The 18,839-nt window shown below is 38.8% G+C and overlaps 1 protein-coding gene across 3 annotated transcripts in view; it reads right to left on the bottom strand.

The window, feature by feature from the left end:
- Nucleotides 1-630: 630 nt before the first annotated feature.
- The window catches only part of net1 (neuroepithelial cell transforming 1), a 34,037-nt gene continuing 15,828 nt past the window's right edge, over nt 631-18,839 (bottom strand). For 2 of the 3 annotated variants that reach the window (XM_067427321.1, XM_067427322.1), the window contains 9 exons: nt 14,007-14,069; nt 4,555-4,830; nt 4,003-4,065; nt 3,722-3,818; nt 3,561-3,637; nt 3,214-3,471; nt 2,948-3,118; nt 2,473-2,659; nt 631-2,362 (listed from right to left, as the gene is read on the bottom strand). In XM_067427321.1, coding sequence (XP_067283422.1) covers nt 1,923-2,362; nt 2,473-2,659; nt 2,948-3,118; nt 3,214-3,471; nt 3,561-3,637; nt 3,722-3,818; nt 4,003-4,065; nt 4,555-4,830; nt 14,007-14,069 — 1,632 coding nt within the window. In that variant the 3' untranslated portion in view covers nt 631-1,922. Of the gene's footprint in view, nt 2,363-2,472; nt 2,660-2,947; nt 3,119-3,213; nt 3,472-3,560; nt 3,638-3,721; nt 3,819-4,002; nt 4,066-4,554; nt 4,831-7,520; nt 7,804-14,006; nt 14,070-18,839 lie in introns of those variants that run through there. The other variant, XM_067427323.1, reaches the window with a different exon arrangement.

Raw genomic sequence — 18,839 nt, 5'->3', positions numbered from 1 at the left:
CACACAAACTCTCTGATTGAACGGTCAGACAAACAAAGCGATCGTGTGTTATTCGAATCCAGACTCCAAAGCGCGTCAGCGGACGTGCTAAGTGACTCCTGACAGCTCATTTGTTTTAGGCCTCCCACTAAAGAGATTATCAGAGGCAAATACCATCAGTGAAGGGGGTTTGTGGAGATAAATGAAGGTATTTGTTTAATACAGACTTACTTTATGCAGCTGCCAAGTTCTAGATGAAATGGAGAGGGGGTTTAGGGCAGTGGAGCTGGATAAGACACAGATTCAGTGTATGAAAATCATCCAAATGCTAAAAATGGGAGATGATTTAGGCATGTCGCCCATTTTGGGGGATTTGTTTAAAGTCCTTTTGAGTGATTCATTGTCAATGGAGAAAAACACAGAAGTAGTTAGTACTAATTAACCTGCGTGTGGGTGAATTTGTGACGGTATGCTTATTGAGTGCCTGTCTACCTGGAATTTATGGAAAGAATTTTGTGATATCTTTTTCATGATCACATCGGCATGTGTTAAACATTTAGGTAACGTCTCAAATGCCTTTGTTGGATTTATGCTTTGAAGTGTAGAACAGCAATTCATATCAGAAGAGAAGAAACTGTTGTTAGATGCAAATCTTACACAGACCTTTATTGTTCTTAATAGTTGATTTTTACACCAAATACTGTACATACAGTCCACCACAGTCCCTCTCAATACTGTACATCCAACGTTCTCAGACATTTACAGACATTTACATTTTGAAGTGGTCATCACATTCTTTAACCTTCTTTAACAGCTCATTCTCCTAAACATACTTTTCATCTTTCCTGCTTCTCAAAACAATACATTGGCTTTTTACCAGTGTATCGAACCTTCCTACTTCATGACGACACTACGAAATAAAAATAACAGCAAACCAAAGTCCATGGATGGTTGCTAATATCAAGTAGCGCCAATCATCAAGCCCCTCTAGTCATTTCCAACTCTATTCCAAAGTTTCCTTCTAAATATCACGTCAACATTTCTCAAGCCCTCATTCAACATTCAACTTCTCTTCTAGGCGACTCTCCGTTCTAAGTCAACTTTCTGCTTCGACAAGCATGTACATGCACTGGGCCCTCATGATAATAAAGGCAGGACTCAACAAGTAAAGCTCCATGCAAGATGCTACATTGAAATATTCATCCATCATTTTAGGGGGTGAAAAAAAATATGGCTCAGGTTTCATTTTTGCATTAACAAAATGGACATTTTCCAATTGGAAACTACAAATCCTATTGCTACCGAACATAGCATTTTTGTCTTGATAAATTATACCATCTGATTTAAATATAAAATGGAGCTTTTAAAGTATCCGTTTAATGGGAATGTACTTGTAAGACTTGCCTTCCAGTAGAGCTATGAATCAGACATTTACAAAGTATTTATTACGTTAGATATTTCATCTCTTTTCTTAGTGGGTATTCTTCCCTTCTAAAAGCTAAACACAGTGCTTTTAATAAAAACAAAAAAGAGCTACAGTAAATATCTTATTGAGAAGTTTAAAAAAGTATAACTTTAATTACAAAAAAAAAATCAATATTAATAAAATAAACAACAAAAAATGACCAAACTAACAGTAAACAAGACTAGATGTGTGATCTTGCGCTCACACAAATCAACATGGTGATTTTAAAGTGTGAGGGATGTCTTCAATCTTCAATCCCTTGAGATCCACACAGTCACCTCACAAATACTGTCTTTCTGGTACTGGTGTGGCCCATGTGGACCTGGGAGGGTTTTTGGGGGAGGGATTTGGTAATAATAGCTGCCGTTGTGGACAGTAACACGAAAACACTGCTGTAGAACACACAGTCTATACACGTACATAAATACAAGTCCTCCGCAAGGTGCCACTCCATCTGCACCCTGGGATAGCTTAGTCTTTACACCATGGTCTCCTTCCTCTTGCCCAACGAGCAGAGTGAACGCTTGTCCTTTTTTGATTTGCGGGGCAGGAAGGGGGCGGAAATTGAAGAAGATGAAGAGGATGAGGAGAGGGTAGAGGTTGCGGAGGGCGTGGGGCTGGGAGGCTCCTCTGAGCTGGGGGAAGAAGGGGCGGAAACTGCGGCCCGTGGACAGTTTTCATCCATCTCTTCCATGTGGATGATGGCGGAGACTGAAGATGAGCGTCGTTTGGTGCAAACGTCGGCACTGGCAGGGGTGGACAAGGATTCGTTCTCAGGGAGCGGTGAATCTTTCTGGGTTGACATGGCGCTGCGGAGACAGTTGAGCCACTGTTGCTTTTGAAAGATGTTATTGACCTGCAGTGTGTGGGACTGACCCTGAGATGTGTCCTGGAAGCGCACCCGGAAGATGTTCTTGGCTACAGGGGAGAAGGAAAAAAAAAAGATCCATGAGTAAAATTCAATTAAATAAAAAAATGACCAAAGGAAATGGTGTGATCAGCCGGACGCTGAGAGGCATCAACCTTACCTTTATCTGCGTTACTAAAGGCCCCTCGGAATGAGCCGCCCATGCGAACGTCTCCGTCCTGCAGGTCTTCCAATACGAGATCCTGCACGGGGATTGGCTGGCGGTACACTTGGAAACAATGCCGATCATTCCGTGTCACAGGTCGGGTCAAGACCAGAACCTCCGTGAACAGGAACACATGCAACTTCTAAGCATAATAATGAAGGGGGGAAAAGGAAAAAGAGTGGTCTGGTTATTGACATGTTTGAACGTTGGACTGATTTGCAAGTATTAACATTTTTCTCCCCTGGCGTTCTCAAAAGATTCCCCTGTCATTGTGTCATGTGTTTGAATATTAAAGAGAGCCAATTGCTTTCCTTTGATGGCCTTATTTGGAATATGGTCGTCTTTGTGTTTATATTTCCAGAAAAATAAAGACAAAAATAATTTGCCCCAAGCGTTCATAGGTGTGTTTGAGTGGAAGACAATAACTCACCGTGCCACTTTTGTTGCGAAGTTCACCATGGCAAAGCAGGCTTTTGCAATGTTCTATGCGTGGGTCTTTCTGTCTATCCTCCAAATATTCCAGCTTATCGATATAGTATTGACATTCTGACTCTCCTTTCTTCATGTTGATGTCAGCCAACACAGCCTGAATAATGCTTATCTGGAGAAGAGGAACAAAGGCAGCATTAACATCAAATGTTACCCAAACAGCTCAATTTAAAAGCCTATAGTTGCTAGATGTGTGTTTGTACTTACCGCCTCCTCAAGGCTTGCTGTGTCTGGATGATCTGGTGGTGTGTGTCTTAAAATTTCTTTCAAAAGAAGAGGGTATTTGACTAATCGTGAACGAGGGATGTCCAAGAAACTCCACAAGTCTAGTTTCCTGCTGAAAGGTGACTCAAGGCAGCGCTGTAGAAAGTCCTGAACTCTTGGGTCCTGTTTCTTCTGGTCAAGCAAGGCTTTTGCGGCTAACTGTTTACTGCAATATTCCCTGTACGCATTTAACCTCGGAAGCTGTGGAGCAAAGCGAGAGTTAGTGTTAACACTCTTACAATGCTCAACAATTAATGTACATAATATAAAGACAGAAAAAAGACACTTACCCAGTTCACAACAATCTTGCCGATCTGTCCCACTGTCCCATCTGGGCCTGTAGCCTTCGCCAACTGAGCAAGAAGATCTGATTGGGTAAAGAATGAGTTAGCACTTCTTGTCGTTACCGTTAACACTAAAATAAATAAAGATGTGCAGGTACAATAGCTACCTTCATGAAGAGGAATATAAGCATCCAAGTCTCCAAAGATGGCTGTTAGCTCCTCCTCAGACATGATCGAGAGTTTCAGCATGGGGTCATGGTACGCCTGGACACACAAAATGAAAGAAATTTGTAAATAATAGCTACAGCTTCTAATTTTAAAGAGAGATATTTATGGCCATAAATGGAGGAAGGAAGCCAGCCAGTATGTCTAACTTTGAAAGCACAGCCAAGAACTTATTTGGTCTATTTCCTTTGAATGTTCCAAGCAAAAATCGAAATGTACAAACCTTTCGGGCTAACTTCAGGTCTTCAATCAGGTCCTGTTCTCCACGAGACAACTCAAAAATTGCCTGGAGAGACAAAACGGATGGTTACATTCAAAACCAAGAAAATTGTTCAGGTTATTTTTGGCCAAGCCCCTAGACATCCGTCTGATTCTCTCTTTAGTGGGAAATATTTGAGGGGCTCACAGTTTGCTGTTATGTCTGATTACTTAGTCTAGTTGTGAATGAGAGGTGGAGACTTTGTGTGTCAGACTGGCCAGTCTGTGTTAGCACTGTACGCCTAACTCTGAGATGGCAGAATACAGCCAGACTCTCTCTGCTCCATTCCATTGCGTGTTAAAAACACACGCCAAAAAAACATAGCCAGACCAAGAGCGGTAAAGCGATGGAGAATAACAACAGAGGGAGAAGGAACACTTTCCAAGCCCCAGGCCCTTTGGGTTTAATAAGTCACACAGGCCTGATTCAGTAGCGTCTGGCAGGAAGACTGGGAGTGGATTTAATAGTCTAGGTTTTTCAGTGCTGTCTGGAATCCATAGTTCCGACTGTACTCACCTCTTGTCTCTTAATCTCTTTGGTGGAAAAGGTTCCTTTCTGGTGGACGTCCAGAGTCTCGGACCAGAGTGTGCTGTTGCGGCGTTTGGGTGGTGTGGGAGCTGCGGCCTTGCTGCAGGGCTTCTGCTGGGGCACGCCCGGAGACCGCCCGTCGCCCCGGAACGAGGCCTGGAGGGTCTGGCCGAAGCGTCGGACGGCCCCATTCTTCACGGGAGAGATGAGGTTAGCCAGCGAGGTCACTCGGCCAAGAGGCCTCACACGCTTAGTACAGGGTTCCTACGAGACACATGGATGAAAATAAATGTTAAAACTTAAAATCACCCGCTACTGACCACAACAGATTCCTTAGTGCTTCATTACTGCCAATACAAGAAGACTAAATTGAGACCACAAATTGCGGCCTTACTTAAACGGAGGCTATCGTATAATTCCTAACCTCTGGAGTTAGCAGCTGTTATGCCAGTCAGATGAGATTGACCCTTTCAGCAAAAAATACATATATACACACACACACACACACACACACACACACACACACACACACACATATATATATATATATATATATATATATATATATATATATATATATATATATATATATACACACACACAAAAACCCTCTATGACTGCAACCCTGGACACCTAGGGTTCAAGAGGCATGACTGGAATGTAGGAGACTCCAGTCAGCTGTCCCACACTGATGACACGCATAAACTCGACATCATGGTCTAACTATAGCAAACAGGTCTCATAATCAGTGCTGTTGTTAACTTAAAGATAAATTTGCACTTTCAAGGGGAAGTTTGAGAACCCTTGGTTGTGTGTATTTATTTGGGTCAGATGGACCACCACGATGAGTTACAGATTTGACCCAGGCCCTGTAAACAGGGAGTACTCTACCCCCCCCCCCCCCCCCACCTTTTTCCTTTCTTCCATTAAGAGCTGTTTATGGTTTCGTGTTTAGGCAGGCCCTGTGGCCCTTGCGTGAGAGATACAGGCACACCTGAACCCCCTGGAAGAGGGGGAGGTGAGCACTCTCAAACCCTACATCCATAATGACTGGGCCTCCAGCCAACCTCAACAGACCTGAGAAAAGGGGGGAGACTCAAAGCCAAACCAATCTCAGACGTTGATCCTACACTCACTCTAGAGATCTAACTGAAAAAACGTCTACAGTTCCTGGAACAACGTGAGCTTTGTCGTCAGAAAGTGTTTGCGTCCTTTCAAGCTACAGGAACAAAAATCACTATGTGCTTGGCACTTTTTAAACTGCACATTTCAATACATTTTCCAGTGCTTGGATGCTTTTCCAGCTGCTAAAAGTATTTAAAAAGGGATGTGTTGTTCTCATCTTGGCAAAGTTAAACCAAACCATTCCACTGACTGGCAGAGACAGCTGCCAAGCAGATCTACAACTTCACTTTAGTAGCAACTGTGGCCAAAGCCCAACTGGACTTGGCCACCCAGTTCTGCCCGCCTGCCCTTCCTCCGCAGTAACATCATGCAAGTAAACATGAAGACCACATCTGAACCTTCTCCACTGGTGGCCAAAAACACAAGATGTTGGGGAGACTGAACGCAGAGGAAGCAGTCTGGCCCAAAACTGAACTCAAAAGAGCACAGCAGTACCTGTGTGAGCGATTAGTGGCTCTACGAAAATAATCAGCGTGTTGCTGCTGCCCATTGTGCTCTTCCTGCTGTTTAGGGAAGCCCTGCAATAACAAACACTCTCTTTTTTGAAATTATAGATTATCTTGTGGAAAGAGTAACATGTAGACAGACAGCTAGACTGATACTGTGGCTATTTCTGGTTGTGTTGACTTTTTAGGGACCCCCCTGGAGAGTTGGATTAGGATAACTTATCAGGGGGAAGCCTCCCCCACAGGAACTAAAGTTTAGACTACTGCTGTGTAACAGTTTGCTTGCTTGGCTAAACTTTGGAGAAATTATTGTCACTAGAAGTTGGCTAAATGTGGAGATATCGCCATGTGAGGATGATTTACCTCAGAGGTAAAATAAAAATTCAGTCCCTAAGTAATTATAATTAGCTGTACATAAAAACAATGGAAGTCTGTGGTATTGTTTCTGTTCTTTCATCAAAATCCTTCTGAACAGATTAGATCATTTGAATTCTTACTGGCAAGCCACACAATTGCCTGGCAAACAAACAATAAGTTGTGATTATAAAATGAATGTAGGGAACCAAATAAAAGATTGTTGTGGCTAAAGCAAAGTTCATCAGCTTTGAGCCACAACTTCCTAAAATCTCCTGATTCATTCATAATTTGCTACTTCTGCTTTAGCCTTCCCGACAACTAAACCCTTTCTGTGGCCACTTCCGAATCAAAGTTGAAACTGCAAATAGGAATAGCAGCCTGCTAAAGAGAAGTAAGATTAAAGCCTCTTTCTGGATCTTGAATACATTTCTAAACGCTCAAAGCAATGCTCAAACATACCCGTGCTAATGACTTCTTTCAGATAGCTAGAATGCTCTTAATCTCTGCATGCTCACATCTTCACAAAAAAAACCCTGAAAGGTCCCTTAAACCATAAGTATACCTGTGAAACTTTTGCCCAGGTGTACAACCAAACACACTGGCTTTAAACTTTGTGTATATGCATAATAAACTGGGCAAGACGATTTCAAAAGATGCTGAAAACTGTTTAAATGCAATCCAGTATTTCAATGACTGCAAATCAATGAGGCTAAAGGTCAATTTAGGTAGAGCACTCACACACTCTCAAGTCTCACCCCACCAAACACACACTCTTGAGAAACACACCTGTGATTTTTACTCCTTTAAAGGCCAGTGTGTGTGCAAGATAACAACAGGGCAAGGTTCTGACTTGGCTGATAAAGAAAGAGTGGGAACTCAAACACGCTTTTATCATGAAAAACAAAGAGCAAAAAAAAACAAAAAACAGGAGAACAGAATTTGTGATTAATCGCTTTTGGGTCTCACCTCTAGTTCTTTGTAAGTCTGGTTCTGATAGTCTATCTTCTGTAAAGTCCGTTTGATAGGTACCACACAAGGTTCATCGTAAGCCACCATTTCTTTCAATAAAATCCACTGGCTGGTTTCTGTTATTTCCAAGGGTCGGCAATAATCCACAAGTGATTCTTAAATAAAAACGTGATGTAACATGAGGTCTAAACCTCAACGTCCCCCCCCCAACCTCGTGATTGTCCGCCTGAGCGGAGCGTTCTAACTTCTAAACACACTCTTGGTATGCGTGTGCTCTAACAATCTCTAACTTTGTTCTAGGGACGTGAGAGGTAGGAGTGCTTATATACAGAGTTCTGAAAGGGTGGAGTCAATGTAAACTAACCAATGGCAAGAGCATGGAGCTGGGGATATGTAAATGACTCTGAACAGACAAAGTCTGGGAGAACCTGACCATCTCTGCTACCTCAAATCAACAAAGCAAATTTTCAAAGCAAATGCCTACTAGATGCTACGTTAGTACGTTTCAGTAGTGTCAAAATATGCCGCTGTCCATAAAGCAGGAGAGCTTATAATCCTTTCATAAAATGCTTGTTTAAATCTTTAGGGCACAAACACATTTTTAGAAACTTTTTTTCTGCCTTTAAAATATAAAGACTTACATCCTGATAAAGTAATTTTGGAGCTCAAAACAAACAAATTAACCAACTAAAACCTCTTAGATTCCCCATTTCGCAGAAAAGATTAAATGGGGTAAAAAAGTTTTGTGGTAACTGAAAGCAAGTCTGTTTCTATTTGCAATGTGGATTGGTTTATGTATGTCTTTGAGTTGCATGAAGGCTGTAAAGTACAGGCATATTTGCTTTGAGATCTGCCTAATGAAGAACTGGGTCGTTATCACCCACTCATCAGCAGGGGAGGGGGATGATCAATTACAATATCAATCAGGGCTGAGGGGGTCACATGCACACAGAGTGCTGGTTGCTATCTGTGTATTAGAGTGTGGGAAGGACTGATGAGTCTCAAAGTTTCAGTGGTCCGAACCAGAAACTGACCCAGACCATGCTGTAAACAAATCCTGCTTAACAAAAGCTGCTATTCTCAGTGTGCACAAAATCACACACCCGTTGATCACCACATTTGTGTTACCAAGGAGTATGGTTCACTACAGACCCAAAACTTTTACTGCTACCTTCTCACACTCTCAGCAACAATATTTAGACTGGCATGATGTGTCAGCTGGTTTTAATAGGGATTTGTGTTAAAAAGTGTGAAAGCATTGGGGTGTGTGTTAAGCAAATGGAGATAAACGATGTGCAGATTCTAAGCTTACTCTCCTGTGTCAATACAAAAGTGTGAAACAGGACATGCTTTAGTGTGTTTGGATCAGGACACCTTCCACCTTTAGCTTTTTCCTATTATACAAAAAAAACACATTATACCCATGTTCATAACGAATCTGTGTGCATCTCCAAAATCAGTGCTTCTAATCAGCACCATAACAGTTGTGCACAAAATAATGAAAATATGTATGGTTGGAAGTCAAATGTCAGTATAGATGAAGTCAATAACAGGGTTCCTTATTACTCATCCCATGGGGAGACAATTTCATACAGTTCTCATGTGTTTTGATGAGAGGCGTGTCAGCCATATTGCATGAGCGCGGCTCAGCCTGCACCCCCTGCGGGCTAACACCTCGACACACATGACAGCTGGACATCTGGGTGTGAAGCACAAACACAGCACTCCTACTTTAGTGCTAAACACCATCACACAAGAGTGACTCACTTCATGTGGTCCGTGTACGAGCTTGCCTGACAGGGAAAATGTGAGCTAACTTGCTACGCTCTGATCTGATAAACTTCTGTCGAATAGGCAGCAAGCCTAGTGTTGTGCGGCGGATCATATTCCTGCCCCCTGGTGGATGAATCAGTGGTACTGCAGTCTAGGGCTATGTTTACACTGGCACAAAAAATGTATGTGACAACTTTGCTTTAATTTAACAAGCTGCACTATCCACTACTTTGCTGTATTGTAACTAACAAGCTTCACAGATATAACCGATCTGTGCATTAAGACTTGCAGTGTAAACGCTGCTAGATGACTGTCATGGCATTTCAAATTGTATTTCTTTGTGGCTTGATGTTCCAGGATGCGTCATCTGACTTTTATTAGCAGTGTAAAGAATGCCTCATTACTGGGAACGATAAAGCCCTCTACATAACCTCTTCCGTCCAAGTTCCTTGAAAGCTTCCAATATCTCATCAGTGGTAGAGGAAATTGTATCTGTAAAGGAACTAGATATTCATCTACTATAACAAAGGCGTGGTTACAAGACAAGCCTGTACTGGGTAGACTGTCGGTGCTTGTGACGTCTGAGTGTGTGGGTGTATCTCAACACAGGAACACCAACTCTTTTACTCTGGAATCACTCCTTTGCTGCCTTTACTTCATGGCCCAACCTTCATTCATCCTCTGTGGGTTCTTATCCATCTTTTTCCTTCCATAATATAATCATCCAAAGTTGGTTACAAAATTCAACAATGTATGCAGTGTTTCCTACAGAATTTTGTAAAATGTGGTCCCTCTATGTCCATCCCCTCTGGAAGAAATATTTGTACAGTTAAAGTTAAATATAACCCATGTTCAGTGTCCGGATTGAACAGAGTAACAAGTATTTGACTTGTATCTGGACTTTATTGTCGACTCAAACCTCTTTTTAGCTGTGATGTAGTGTTTCAATCTAATTTGGTGTTTTATGAAGCCAAACAATTAGTATATTATGATAATAATAATAATAATAATAATAATGAAGTATTATACTGCAAAAGGGTTAAAATGGAATAAATGGGCATACAATGGAAGTAAATTACAAGTATATTACTCTACAGTAGGGAAATTATAATACTTTAATTCTAACTTCTTCGATTTAAAAGGGATAAACCCTTGAGCTTTAATCTTGTTAACAGATTTACCCAACTGTCAAACGTGCATATTTGAAATGCTGAAATCATTTGTAGAAATTAGGCAAATATGATAATGTGTGGCTGGTGCACATTTTGTTCCCAAATGCATGTTAAACTCACAGCACACGCCGAGATGGAGGTAGCTGCATTCGCTGTGAACTAGGCTGCTCTAAAACAGGTTGTGCAAAACTAAAAAGTTGGTTTAATTATTATAATTATAAAAATATTAAAAAGTACTAGCACCCGCATAATGTTCCAAACCTTTGTGGAACAAGCATTTCAAAACATCTCTTTTTGTGTTCCATTAAAGACAACGGTATAGATATTTGTACTAAAGTCTCTATCGTGTATATGTGCTCATATGATGTTTAATTTACACTCTGTCTTCACTATGCAGTGTTTTTTTTTATATACATTGAATTACTTTGATACAGTTTATGTAGCCTAGTATTTCTTATTTAGTGCTTGAATTTTTCAGGTCAGTCCATTTAATTTGTGTCTTTTGTTTTATTGTAGTTCTGTCCTATTGCTTGAAAATCTTTGTTCTTTTTGTTAAAAAAAAGAACAGTTTAGTTAACTTAAAAAACCTTATTTAAAAGCAGACTTTTTTTGTCGTTTTCATGAAATTACTTGCATTGTGATGAAATGTCATATTGCCCACCCCTATTTGTAACAACATGAAGCTAAGGAAATGACAAGCGTTTCGTTTTAAAGTAAACTATCCTCTATCCCATATAATACATCTCAGTTCCTTAGAAAAGTCATTTGGCAACATCCGCTCAGCATAGACAAAGAAACTGAAAGGAAAAAAATCTGAAGGCCTACAGGCAGATAAATCTAAACCTCTAACTTAAAGGGATAGTTCACCCTGGATAAAAATCAAGTCATCTTTTACTCACCCTGCTATTGTTCTAATGTCCTTCTATCTTTCTCTGACCTCAAACAGAGAAATTTTGAAAACCATCCATCCCACGCTCCATATAATGGCAGTAAGTGGTGACCAGGCTAAAACTTTACAAAAAAGATAAAGTATCAAGCAATGAGAAAGTGAGACGCGTGCCATATATAGAAAGTGTTCAGGAGGCTTACTATAAGGTTTTCTGATTTAGAGATATCAGGCTCATTAGAAACAAACATGACTAAGGTAAAAAAGAAATAATACAATAATACTACTAAGAAAAACCTCCTGTCATGAATGTTGTGTACCAGTTGTCATGACAATATTGCAAGTAAGCATGAGCCACTTGCTGACGGCTCGCATACACTCCCCGCCACAGAGTAACGGCTGAGCTCAGTATTTTGACTGAATGATAAGGTTTCTTCTTCGCAAAACCTTATAGTAAGCCTTCTGAACACTTTATATATATGGCGGGCGCCTCACTGTATCACTGCGTTATACCTTTGTGTCCTTTTGTAAAGTTTTAGCCTGTTCACCATTCACTGACATTATATGGAGAAGCGCGTGCAGGAAGGTTTTCAAAATTTCTCTATCCATTTAAGTTATAATGTGGCTTGCAGTAAAACATAATATGTGGCACAATAATCAATGTCAACATTTTGATTACTATAGTGGTTTCATTAAATGTGTGGAACCATCATTTTTTATCTGTATTTTTTGTTGTGATTTATTTTGGTATGCCAGATAAAAAGCTCACACAACCTGATGTTTCTCAGACATATTTCACTCTGAGTAAGTCAATGCACATCTCAACAGAGATGGTTGCCACCAAACAGAGCAGGTAACTAATAACACACCCCTTTGTCCAGACACACAACACAGTCAGGACGCATACCACACACGTCTCTTTCTTTCTCTTTTTCACAGACTTCAACAATTGCAATCTGGGCTAAAATGTTTAGTCAGTCTTCCTGCCATGCAAATTAAATTAGTCACTCCATCCTAAAGGACTTCAACTATAACCATGTAAAGGCAACATTGACACCTCAGCTTCATTGTGCAAATTCTCAGCTGCATTACGCAGAATCTGAAAAGTACGCATTAGTCAAATCTCAATTCAACAGTCTCAGGATGACAATCTAATTTCTTCAGAACAAGGTCCTGAGGGGAATGCAGAGGGCAATAAAAGGGGTACCATCAAGACAGGTGATTTATACAAAGCCCACACCTCCCCCAATATGCACTCTCAAAGATGTGCTGTGGGGTAGGGAGTTGGAACTTTTGTTTACTGCAATGTCTAGCGAAACAAGTTTTACTCTATACAATAGTCTTAGTGAGAATGGACAAATGATTGAAACATTGCACAGATGTGAATTTTATATACATGTTTTTGGTTACACTTTAGTTGTCACTATTAAAGGGTTAGTTCACCCAAAAATTAAATTTATGTCATTAAACCCTAATGTCGTTCCACACCCGTAAGACCTCCGTTCATCTTCAGAACACAGTTTAAGATATTTTATATTTAGTCCGAGAGCGTACGCAAGTGTATGCACATTATCTTAAACTGTGTTCCGAAGATGAACGGAGATCTTACGGGTGTAATAACCCTTTAACTATTAACTATGACTTTTGCCTTAAACTCCTAATTACTGCTTATTAATAGTTAGGTAGTTTTTAAGTTAAGGTATAGGATGTAGAATATGGTCATGCAGAATAAGACATTAATATGTGCTTTATAAGTACTAATAAACAGCTAATATCCTAGTAATATGCATGTTAAGCAATTAGGTAATAGTGAGAATTGTACCACTAATCCAAAGTGTTACCATTTTAATGAATGTTTTGCTAAAACTATAAAATGAAAGTCACAAAGTCCAAAAATAATACTATTGTACACATAAATGTATAAACTGATATATTTGATCAATGTTGTCTTGTGTTTCTTTGTTCATCCATCTATCCTTTATAATCTATTCTAACAATACTAAATAAAAATGGTTATGTTACAATATATTTTGTTTTGGTGTAATAACTTGACCTTTTTATGTAATAACAATTTTCCATTGCTTAAGGCATAAAGGCTCTTGGTGAATCAGAGCTCCACTTGCCTTATCTTGTAGGCGTAAGACTGAAGAAAGTCATTTTAGCTCTCTTGTTCACCTCTCTGTCAAAATGCAGAGGATTTGGGCGTGCTCTGTGCAATATCTTACTAAAATGTAAAAAAACATGTTTGGTTGCTATGGATGTGTATTAAGTCAACTGTTACCTTTCAGATGGAAAAAAGTATGAAAATAAACCAGAGATGAGTCAAAGTCAGTGTGAAGTCAAATTACACCGTTTTTGTTGTTTACAGCAGTGCATCTCAATTAAGTCCTTGCTGAAATTAGAATAATTATAGATGGTAATCATGCAAAGTTTACGGATATGGAGGAATGACCTTTTGGATCAGTGGAAAGAAGATCAAATTCCACAATATTTATTTTAGTGTCATTATAATGAGACCATAATGTTGTTTTGAGACATGCAGACTGACTTCGGGAAGTAATTAAAAAAAACCTCTTCATTTGTGTATTTTGATAAATCTGTTGTGCCAAATCTGACCTTGCAAAACCTATTTTGTTTTGCTGGTTTTCTTACCTTGAAGTCAAAGCTACAGAGACTGACTGCGTCCGCATCGTCCTTCTCTCTGCGCTTGCGTTTCTGTAAAAAAAACAACAACGGTGTATTAGAATCTGTAGCACAATACACATCTAAACACACTTACAAAAATGTAAACTTTCTGGCTTTCAGAGAGGACCCAAGGAAGTCTTTTCTTTTGGTTTCCTAAAGAGTATGCAAAGTGCTGCCCCGAAAGTTGGTATTATTATGGTTTACAATGGCTCCTAAGGAGGTCCAGTCAGACACAGGAAGGACATCATTATCCCTGAGGCCTTTTAGCACCTGTGTGTGGGAGTCGGGGGCTGGTGTGGCATCTAGGCTGGCTAGTGAAAATTCTACCTGTGGAGTGTGTGCAGGGTGTGAAGGGGTTGTAAACATTTCTGTGGCACTGCAGTGACCACCTAGAGCCCTTAAGGTCTTTGCTAATGCCCCGTGTTCTCTTTACTGGACTTTTCCCAAAAGAAACTTCACGAAACTGTTCAAGGCAGAACGTTTAAGACAGTTCCGTTGGTGGCTGAATTATAGCATAATGAACCTCCCAGGAAGACATCGGTCCCTCAATTTAATAAATTGCATGGAATATAGAGATTTTTTATCTTTTTCAGCTAATCGATATATATCACGATATGTTTGCAATTGCTTTTCAATAATAAAAAAAGTTTTTCTTTTGCCCACATTAAAAACAACAAAAACTATTTAGAACTAAATTAAATGCAAAATGTTTATGTTTAGTGAACAGGTTGGGATGACCAAAATCTTATTTCATGATACGAGTAATTTAATATATTTTTTAAATGTACTTTTATAATTACAATATAGATTTTTAATTTAATCTTTGTTTAAAAAAAGAAGTGGAACAAAATACAAATAATGACAAAAACTGTGCTTTATTTTTCAGCTACATTAGGTCTATTTAACAAGTCAAGAAAAAATATATATCTTAGTCTTCATTCTATAAATTAACTATACACTGATTCTTAATAAATACATGAAAGTTATTTAGCCAAGCATGGAGAGGTTTTCTATTTTTCATGTTAAATCACACAGAATATTAGGTCAAACAGTGGAAGCACGATCTGCATTATCTGGTAATGTACTTTGGGAAAGTATGCTTGAATTTGAAATATTCTATATTCATGATATATTTTACAATTTTATATCGTCATTAAAATTATTAGGATATTATTGCTAATATTCAATATATCGCTTTTTTTTTTTTTGTCATAATGAAACAACATTATGCGTTAAAGCTGCAGTCCGTAACTTTGTGCTCTAGCAGTTTATAAAAAGAACTGCATGCGTCTTGCAGAAGAACATTACAGCTACTTCTCTCTGTGGCGAGTCATGCAGGGACTGTGCTCCTCTGTAGCAGTTCCTACCAGAACGGTCTGAAATAGTCCTGATAAAAACCATAATTCATGTTGTACATTCTCATTATATAATTTTTGTAAATCTTGAACACAAAAAAAGTTAGCAGACAGCAGCTTTAATAATAAAAACAATTATAATTTGATTTATAATACTACTAATAATACTTCACTAACTTCAGTATTATAGGCTAGTATCAATTGAAAAACTAGTCTTCTTGATGCTGCTGCCACTAACAGAAGTAACGTCTTGAGGTTCTTATAGGGTGAAAGCATATTTAAAGTCATGTGATCAAAACCAAACACTGCAGCCAGCTCACCTCCAGTTTCACCGAAACTGAGTAGATTAGGCAAATTTAACATCAGACCCATTCACAGCAAACATACTAAAACAATAAACGACAAGCTATCATTTAGCAAATCCCCATTCATAGACAATGAGGGAGAATTAATCAAGACCCTGATTGAAGCGTTTTAGTTGTCAGTAATGATTGCTGGCCAATGATCGCTGAGCAACTGAGTGAATCACAGGTTACTCCTGGTGTTTGGGTTTGTACGTTTTAACAGATAAGCGGCTACTTTTGTGTTATATGAGAGTGGAGAAAAGCTAATAGAATTGTAAGTTTACAATAGGGGTATGCAATACTTACAAAAAAATGGTATCTTGATATTTTCTGGGATTTTGACGATAACAGTACTCAGACAATACTTTGCTGAGTGTGTTGTAATGCTGGATCCATGGCAGGTTTAGGAGCCGACTCTTAAAGTTTTTGATATTCTTCCTATTCTGTGCAGTGGTAAGTTTGCAGCAGATACAGAAATGAAAATGTCCAATACGTTTAAATTGTTGTTTGTAACCTATTTATAAGAGCAATTTGTTTTCTTTCTTGCTTATTTAAATGTAGACTATGCATCATCTTGTCAAATTCTTACATTTATGTCAATGTTAGAATAATAAGACATTATAGAACCCTTATTAATCACATTAAATTAGTATCAACAAGATCCATCTTTGCAATGCAGAGGAAACAGAAGCTACATCTGAAGTGGCATTTAAATGCATTTACACAGACCGTTTAATGCAGCTCAGAGGGTGACAAATGCATTTAACCTGCAGTTACAAATGAATAAATGTTTTGAGACGCTGTTCATGAGCAAGTCACTGAATTCTTCATTCAAACGATTCGTTCAAAAGGACCGTTTCATTCAGTAACAAAGGATTGTGCTGCTCAGAGATGCAAAACAGTTCTGCTGTGCCTTTGTTTGTAACAATTTTCGTTGGCAAAAAAAAGGAGCAAAAATAGGCAATATTGTGCCTAAAAAGTAAGTCACTTAATATTAACTTCTTGTTTATTAAAGTAATTAAAGTAACACTCATTGTGTGATTGCCCTAAGTATATTAGAAAAGATTCTTGCATTTTAGAGTAATTCACACAGTAAAAGCATGCACTATGTGCACAGTTTTCTAAACTAAACCTGCAGTGCATGCGTGGATTCTCTAGGTCAGTGTTTTCCAACCTTTTTTCAGTCATGGCACCCTTTAAAAAATTTCATAATTTTGTGGCACCCCCTCGCATAAGTCACGCTAGGGGTGTAACGGTACAGATTGCTCACGGTTCGCTTTGTATCACAGAATTAGGTTCACAGTTTCAGTACGGTTCGGTATTTGCTAGAGAAAATACTTATATAAGAAAATCAGAATTATTCCTAACTCAGATAACTTAAATACAAGCAGCAGCACAAATAAATACTATTGGGCAAAGATACTAAAAAAAATTATGCTTTTCAGGTTTTTCAGGTAGGTCTAACATTAGTTTTAAGGTAAATACATTAAATAAAGAACTCAAATGTAAAATAGCTGCATATTTAACTGTTTAAATTAAAGATGAATCCTTATTAAACTTACAAAAGCTATTCAATCAAGAGCAGCGAGTGATTTTCTTATTTTTTGTTTGACATTAAACAGTCCACAGTAAGAGCTACTGCCCCTTTAAGACCTAATGCAAGGATATGTGTTGTCTTTCTCAACTGTATAAAGTTCATTAAGCCATATAAAAACTATAGGTGTGTTCGACATCAGCTGCGGCTGAATGAATGCGATCGGCGAGAGTAGCCGAGTGCAGGCGTGGGAGGAGCTGCAAACGGAGACATGAAGTCGGACACTTTCTGCTTCCCGCAGTGATGCTTGCGCTGCGTTTGCAAACTTTATCACAACTGAAGTTAAATAAATGCAATAGTTCTCAAATACACAGATGTTTCAAATGGCATTTTCATTCAATACTTTATGTACTGCTTAAAAACAGCGTCTATTTGGACAAGATTAAAGTTCAACATATAAACCTACACTATCAATGAAGTGTTGTCAACGGTTTTTATCAGTTTTAGTTTGATAAACATGACAATATAACATTGCGACTACATGAAAAGAGGTTTTACTGTTATAAATTAATGATTTGTGAGCATTAGCATAACATAAGGTTTTAGAATAAACACGAAACACGTGATCGCTGTCATGCGTTGAATCTGGCCAATCGTGGATCAGCTGTGTCATCATCAGGACTCTTGTAGCCGCTGCAGTCCCCCTTGAGAATCTGCACCGGTGTCATGACAAATCGCGTCCGCCTGTGAAATCGTGTCCGCTTAGGACCCGAGAGCGATTCTATTAGCTAAAAGAACTTTAATGGGTAATCTGTTCAGAGCCTGATTACAATTTTTACAAAATGACGTTTTGATTTTTGCTGTTTAAATTGTGTTAAAATAGTCTTTAATGTCTTACAAATCATGTTTCATATACTAGTAGCATATCTCGTATATAATCTATTTATTTTGTGCACCTGTTCTGTATATTATTATTCTTTATTATTTACATTATAGTTACTTACTACAGTATGTTATGATTTTGTATTGGTATTACTTAGTTTATCAGTTGAAATAATTTAGAACATGTTATTGCTCCCATTATAGCAATCAATTACATATATTTTTGTGTGTGTGTGTGTGTACTTAGTATGGCAATGAATTCATTGTTTATTTTAAAACAATTTCTTGTACAGAACCATGTATAAAAGGCTTTTGATCAGGCATTTAAAACCGCTACCAAGTTGGGTCCTATAAGCGGACAATTACCGTATAGACAGGAGAAGATGCTCAGAAGCAATCTTTTACTGTCTATGAGGCAGTCGGGAGGTCCGATAAAGTCCGATAAAGTCAAGGGAGAAGAATGGGGAGAAGCCCATAGTTAGCCAAAAGCAACGGGAGAAAATATTTAAACAACGTGATTCAGAATTTACAACTACTAGAAGACCTTCAACTGTCAGATGGGTTGCTTACGTCACATCTACGTCGTCAAGCTCAGTCTGAGCCTGCGCAGTTCGCTCAGCCATCAGGAAGTGAGTGCCTCTTGATTGACCTCATTTTCCGCCGTTGAAGTCTATGGGAACGCTCT

The sequence above is a fragment of the Pseudorasbora parva genome, chromosome 20 (assembly GCF_024679245.1).
Source record: "Pseudorasbora parva isolate DD20220531a chromosome 20, ASM2467924v1, whole genome shotgun sequence".
Lineage (NCBI taxonomy): Eukaryota > Metazoa > Chordata > Actinopteri > Cypriniformes > Gobionidae > Pseudorasbora > Pseudorasbora parva.
The sequence above is the reverse complement of the archived record's forward strand: the minus strand, read 5'-3'. Positions and strand labels throughout refer to the sequence as shown.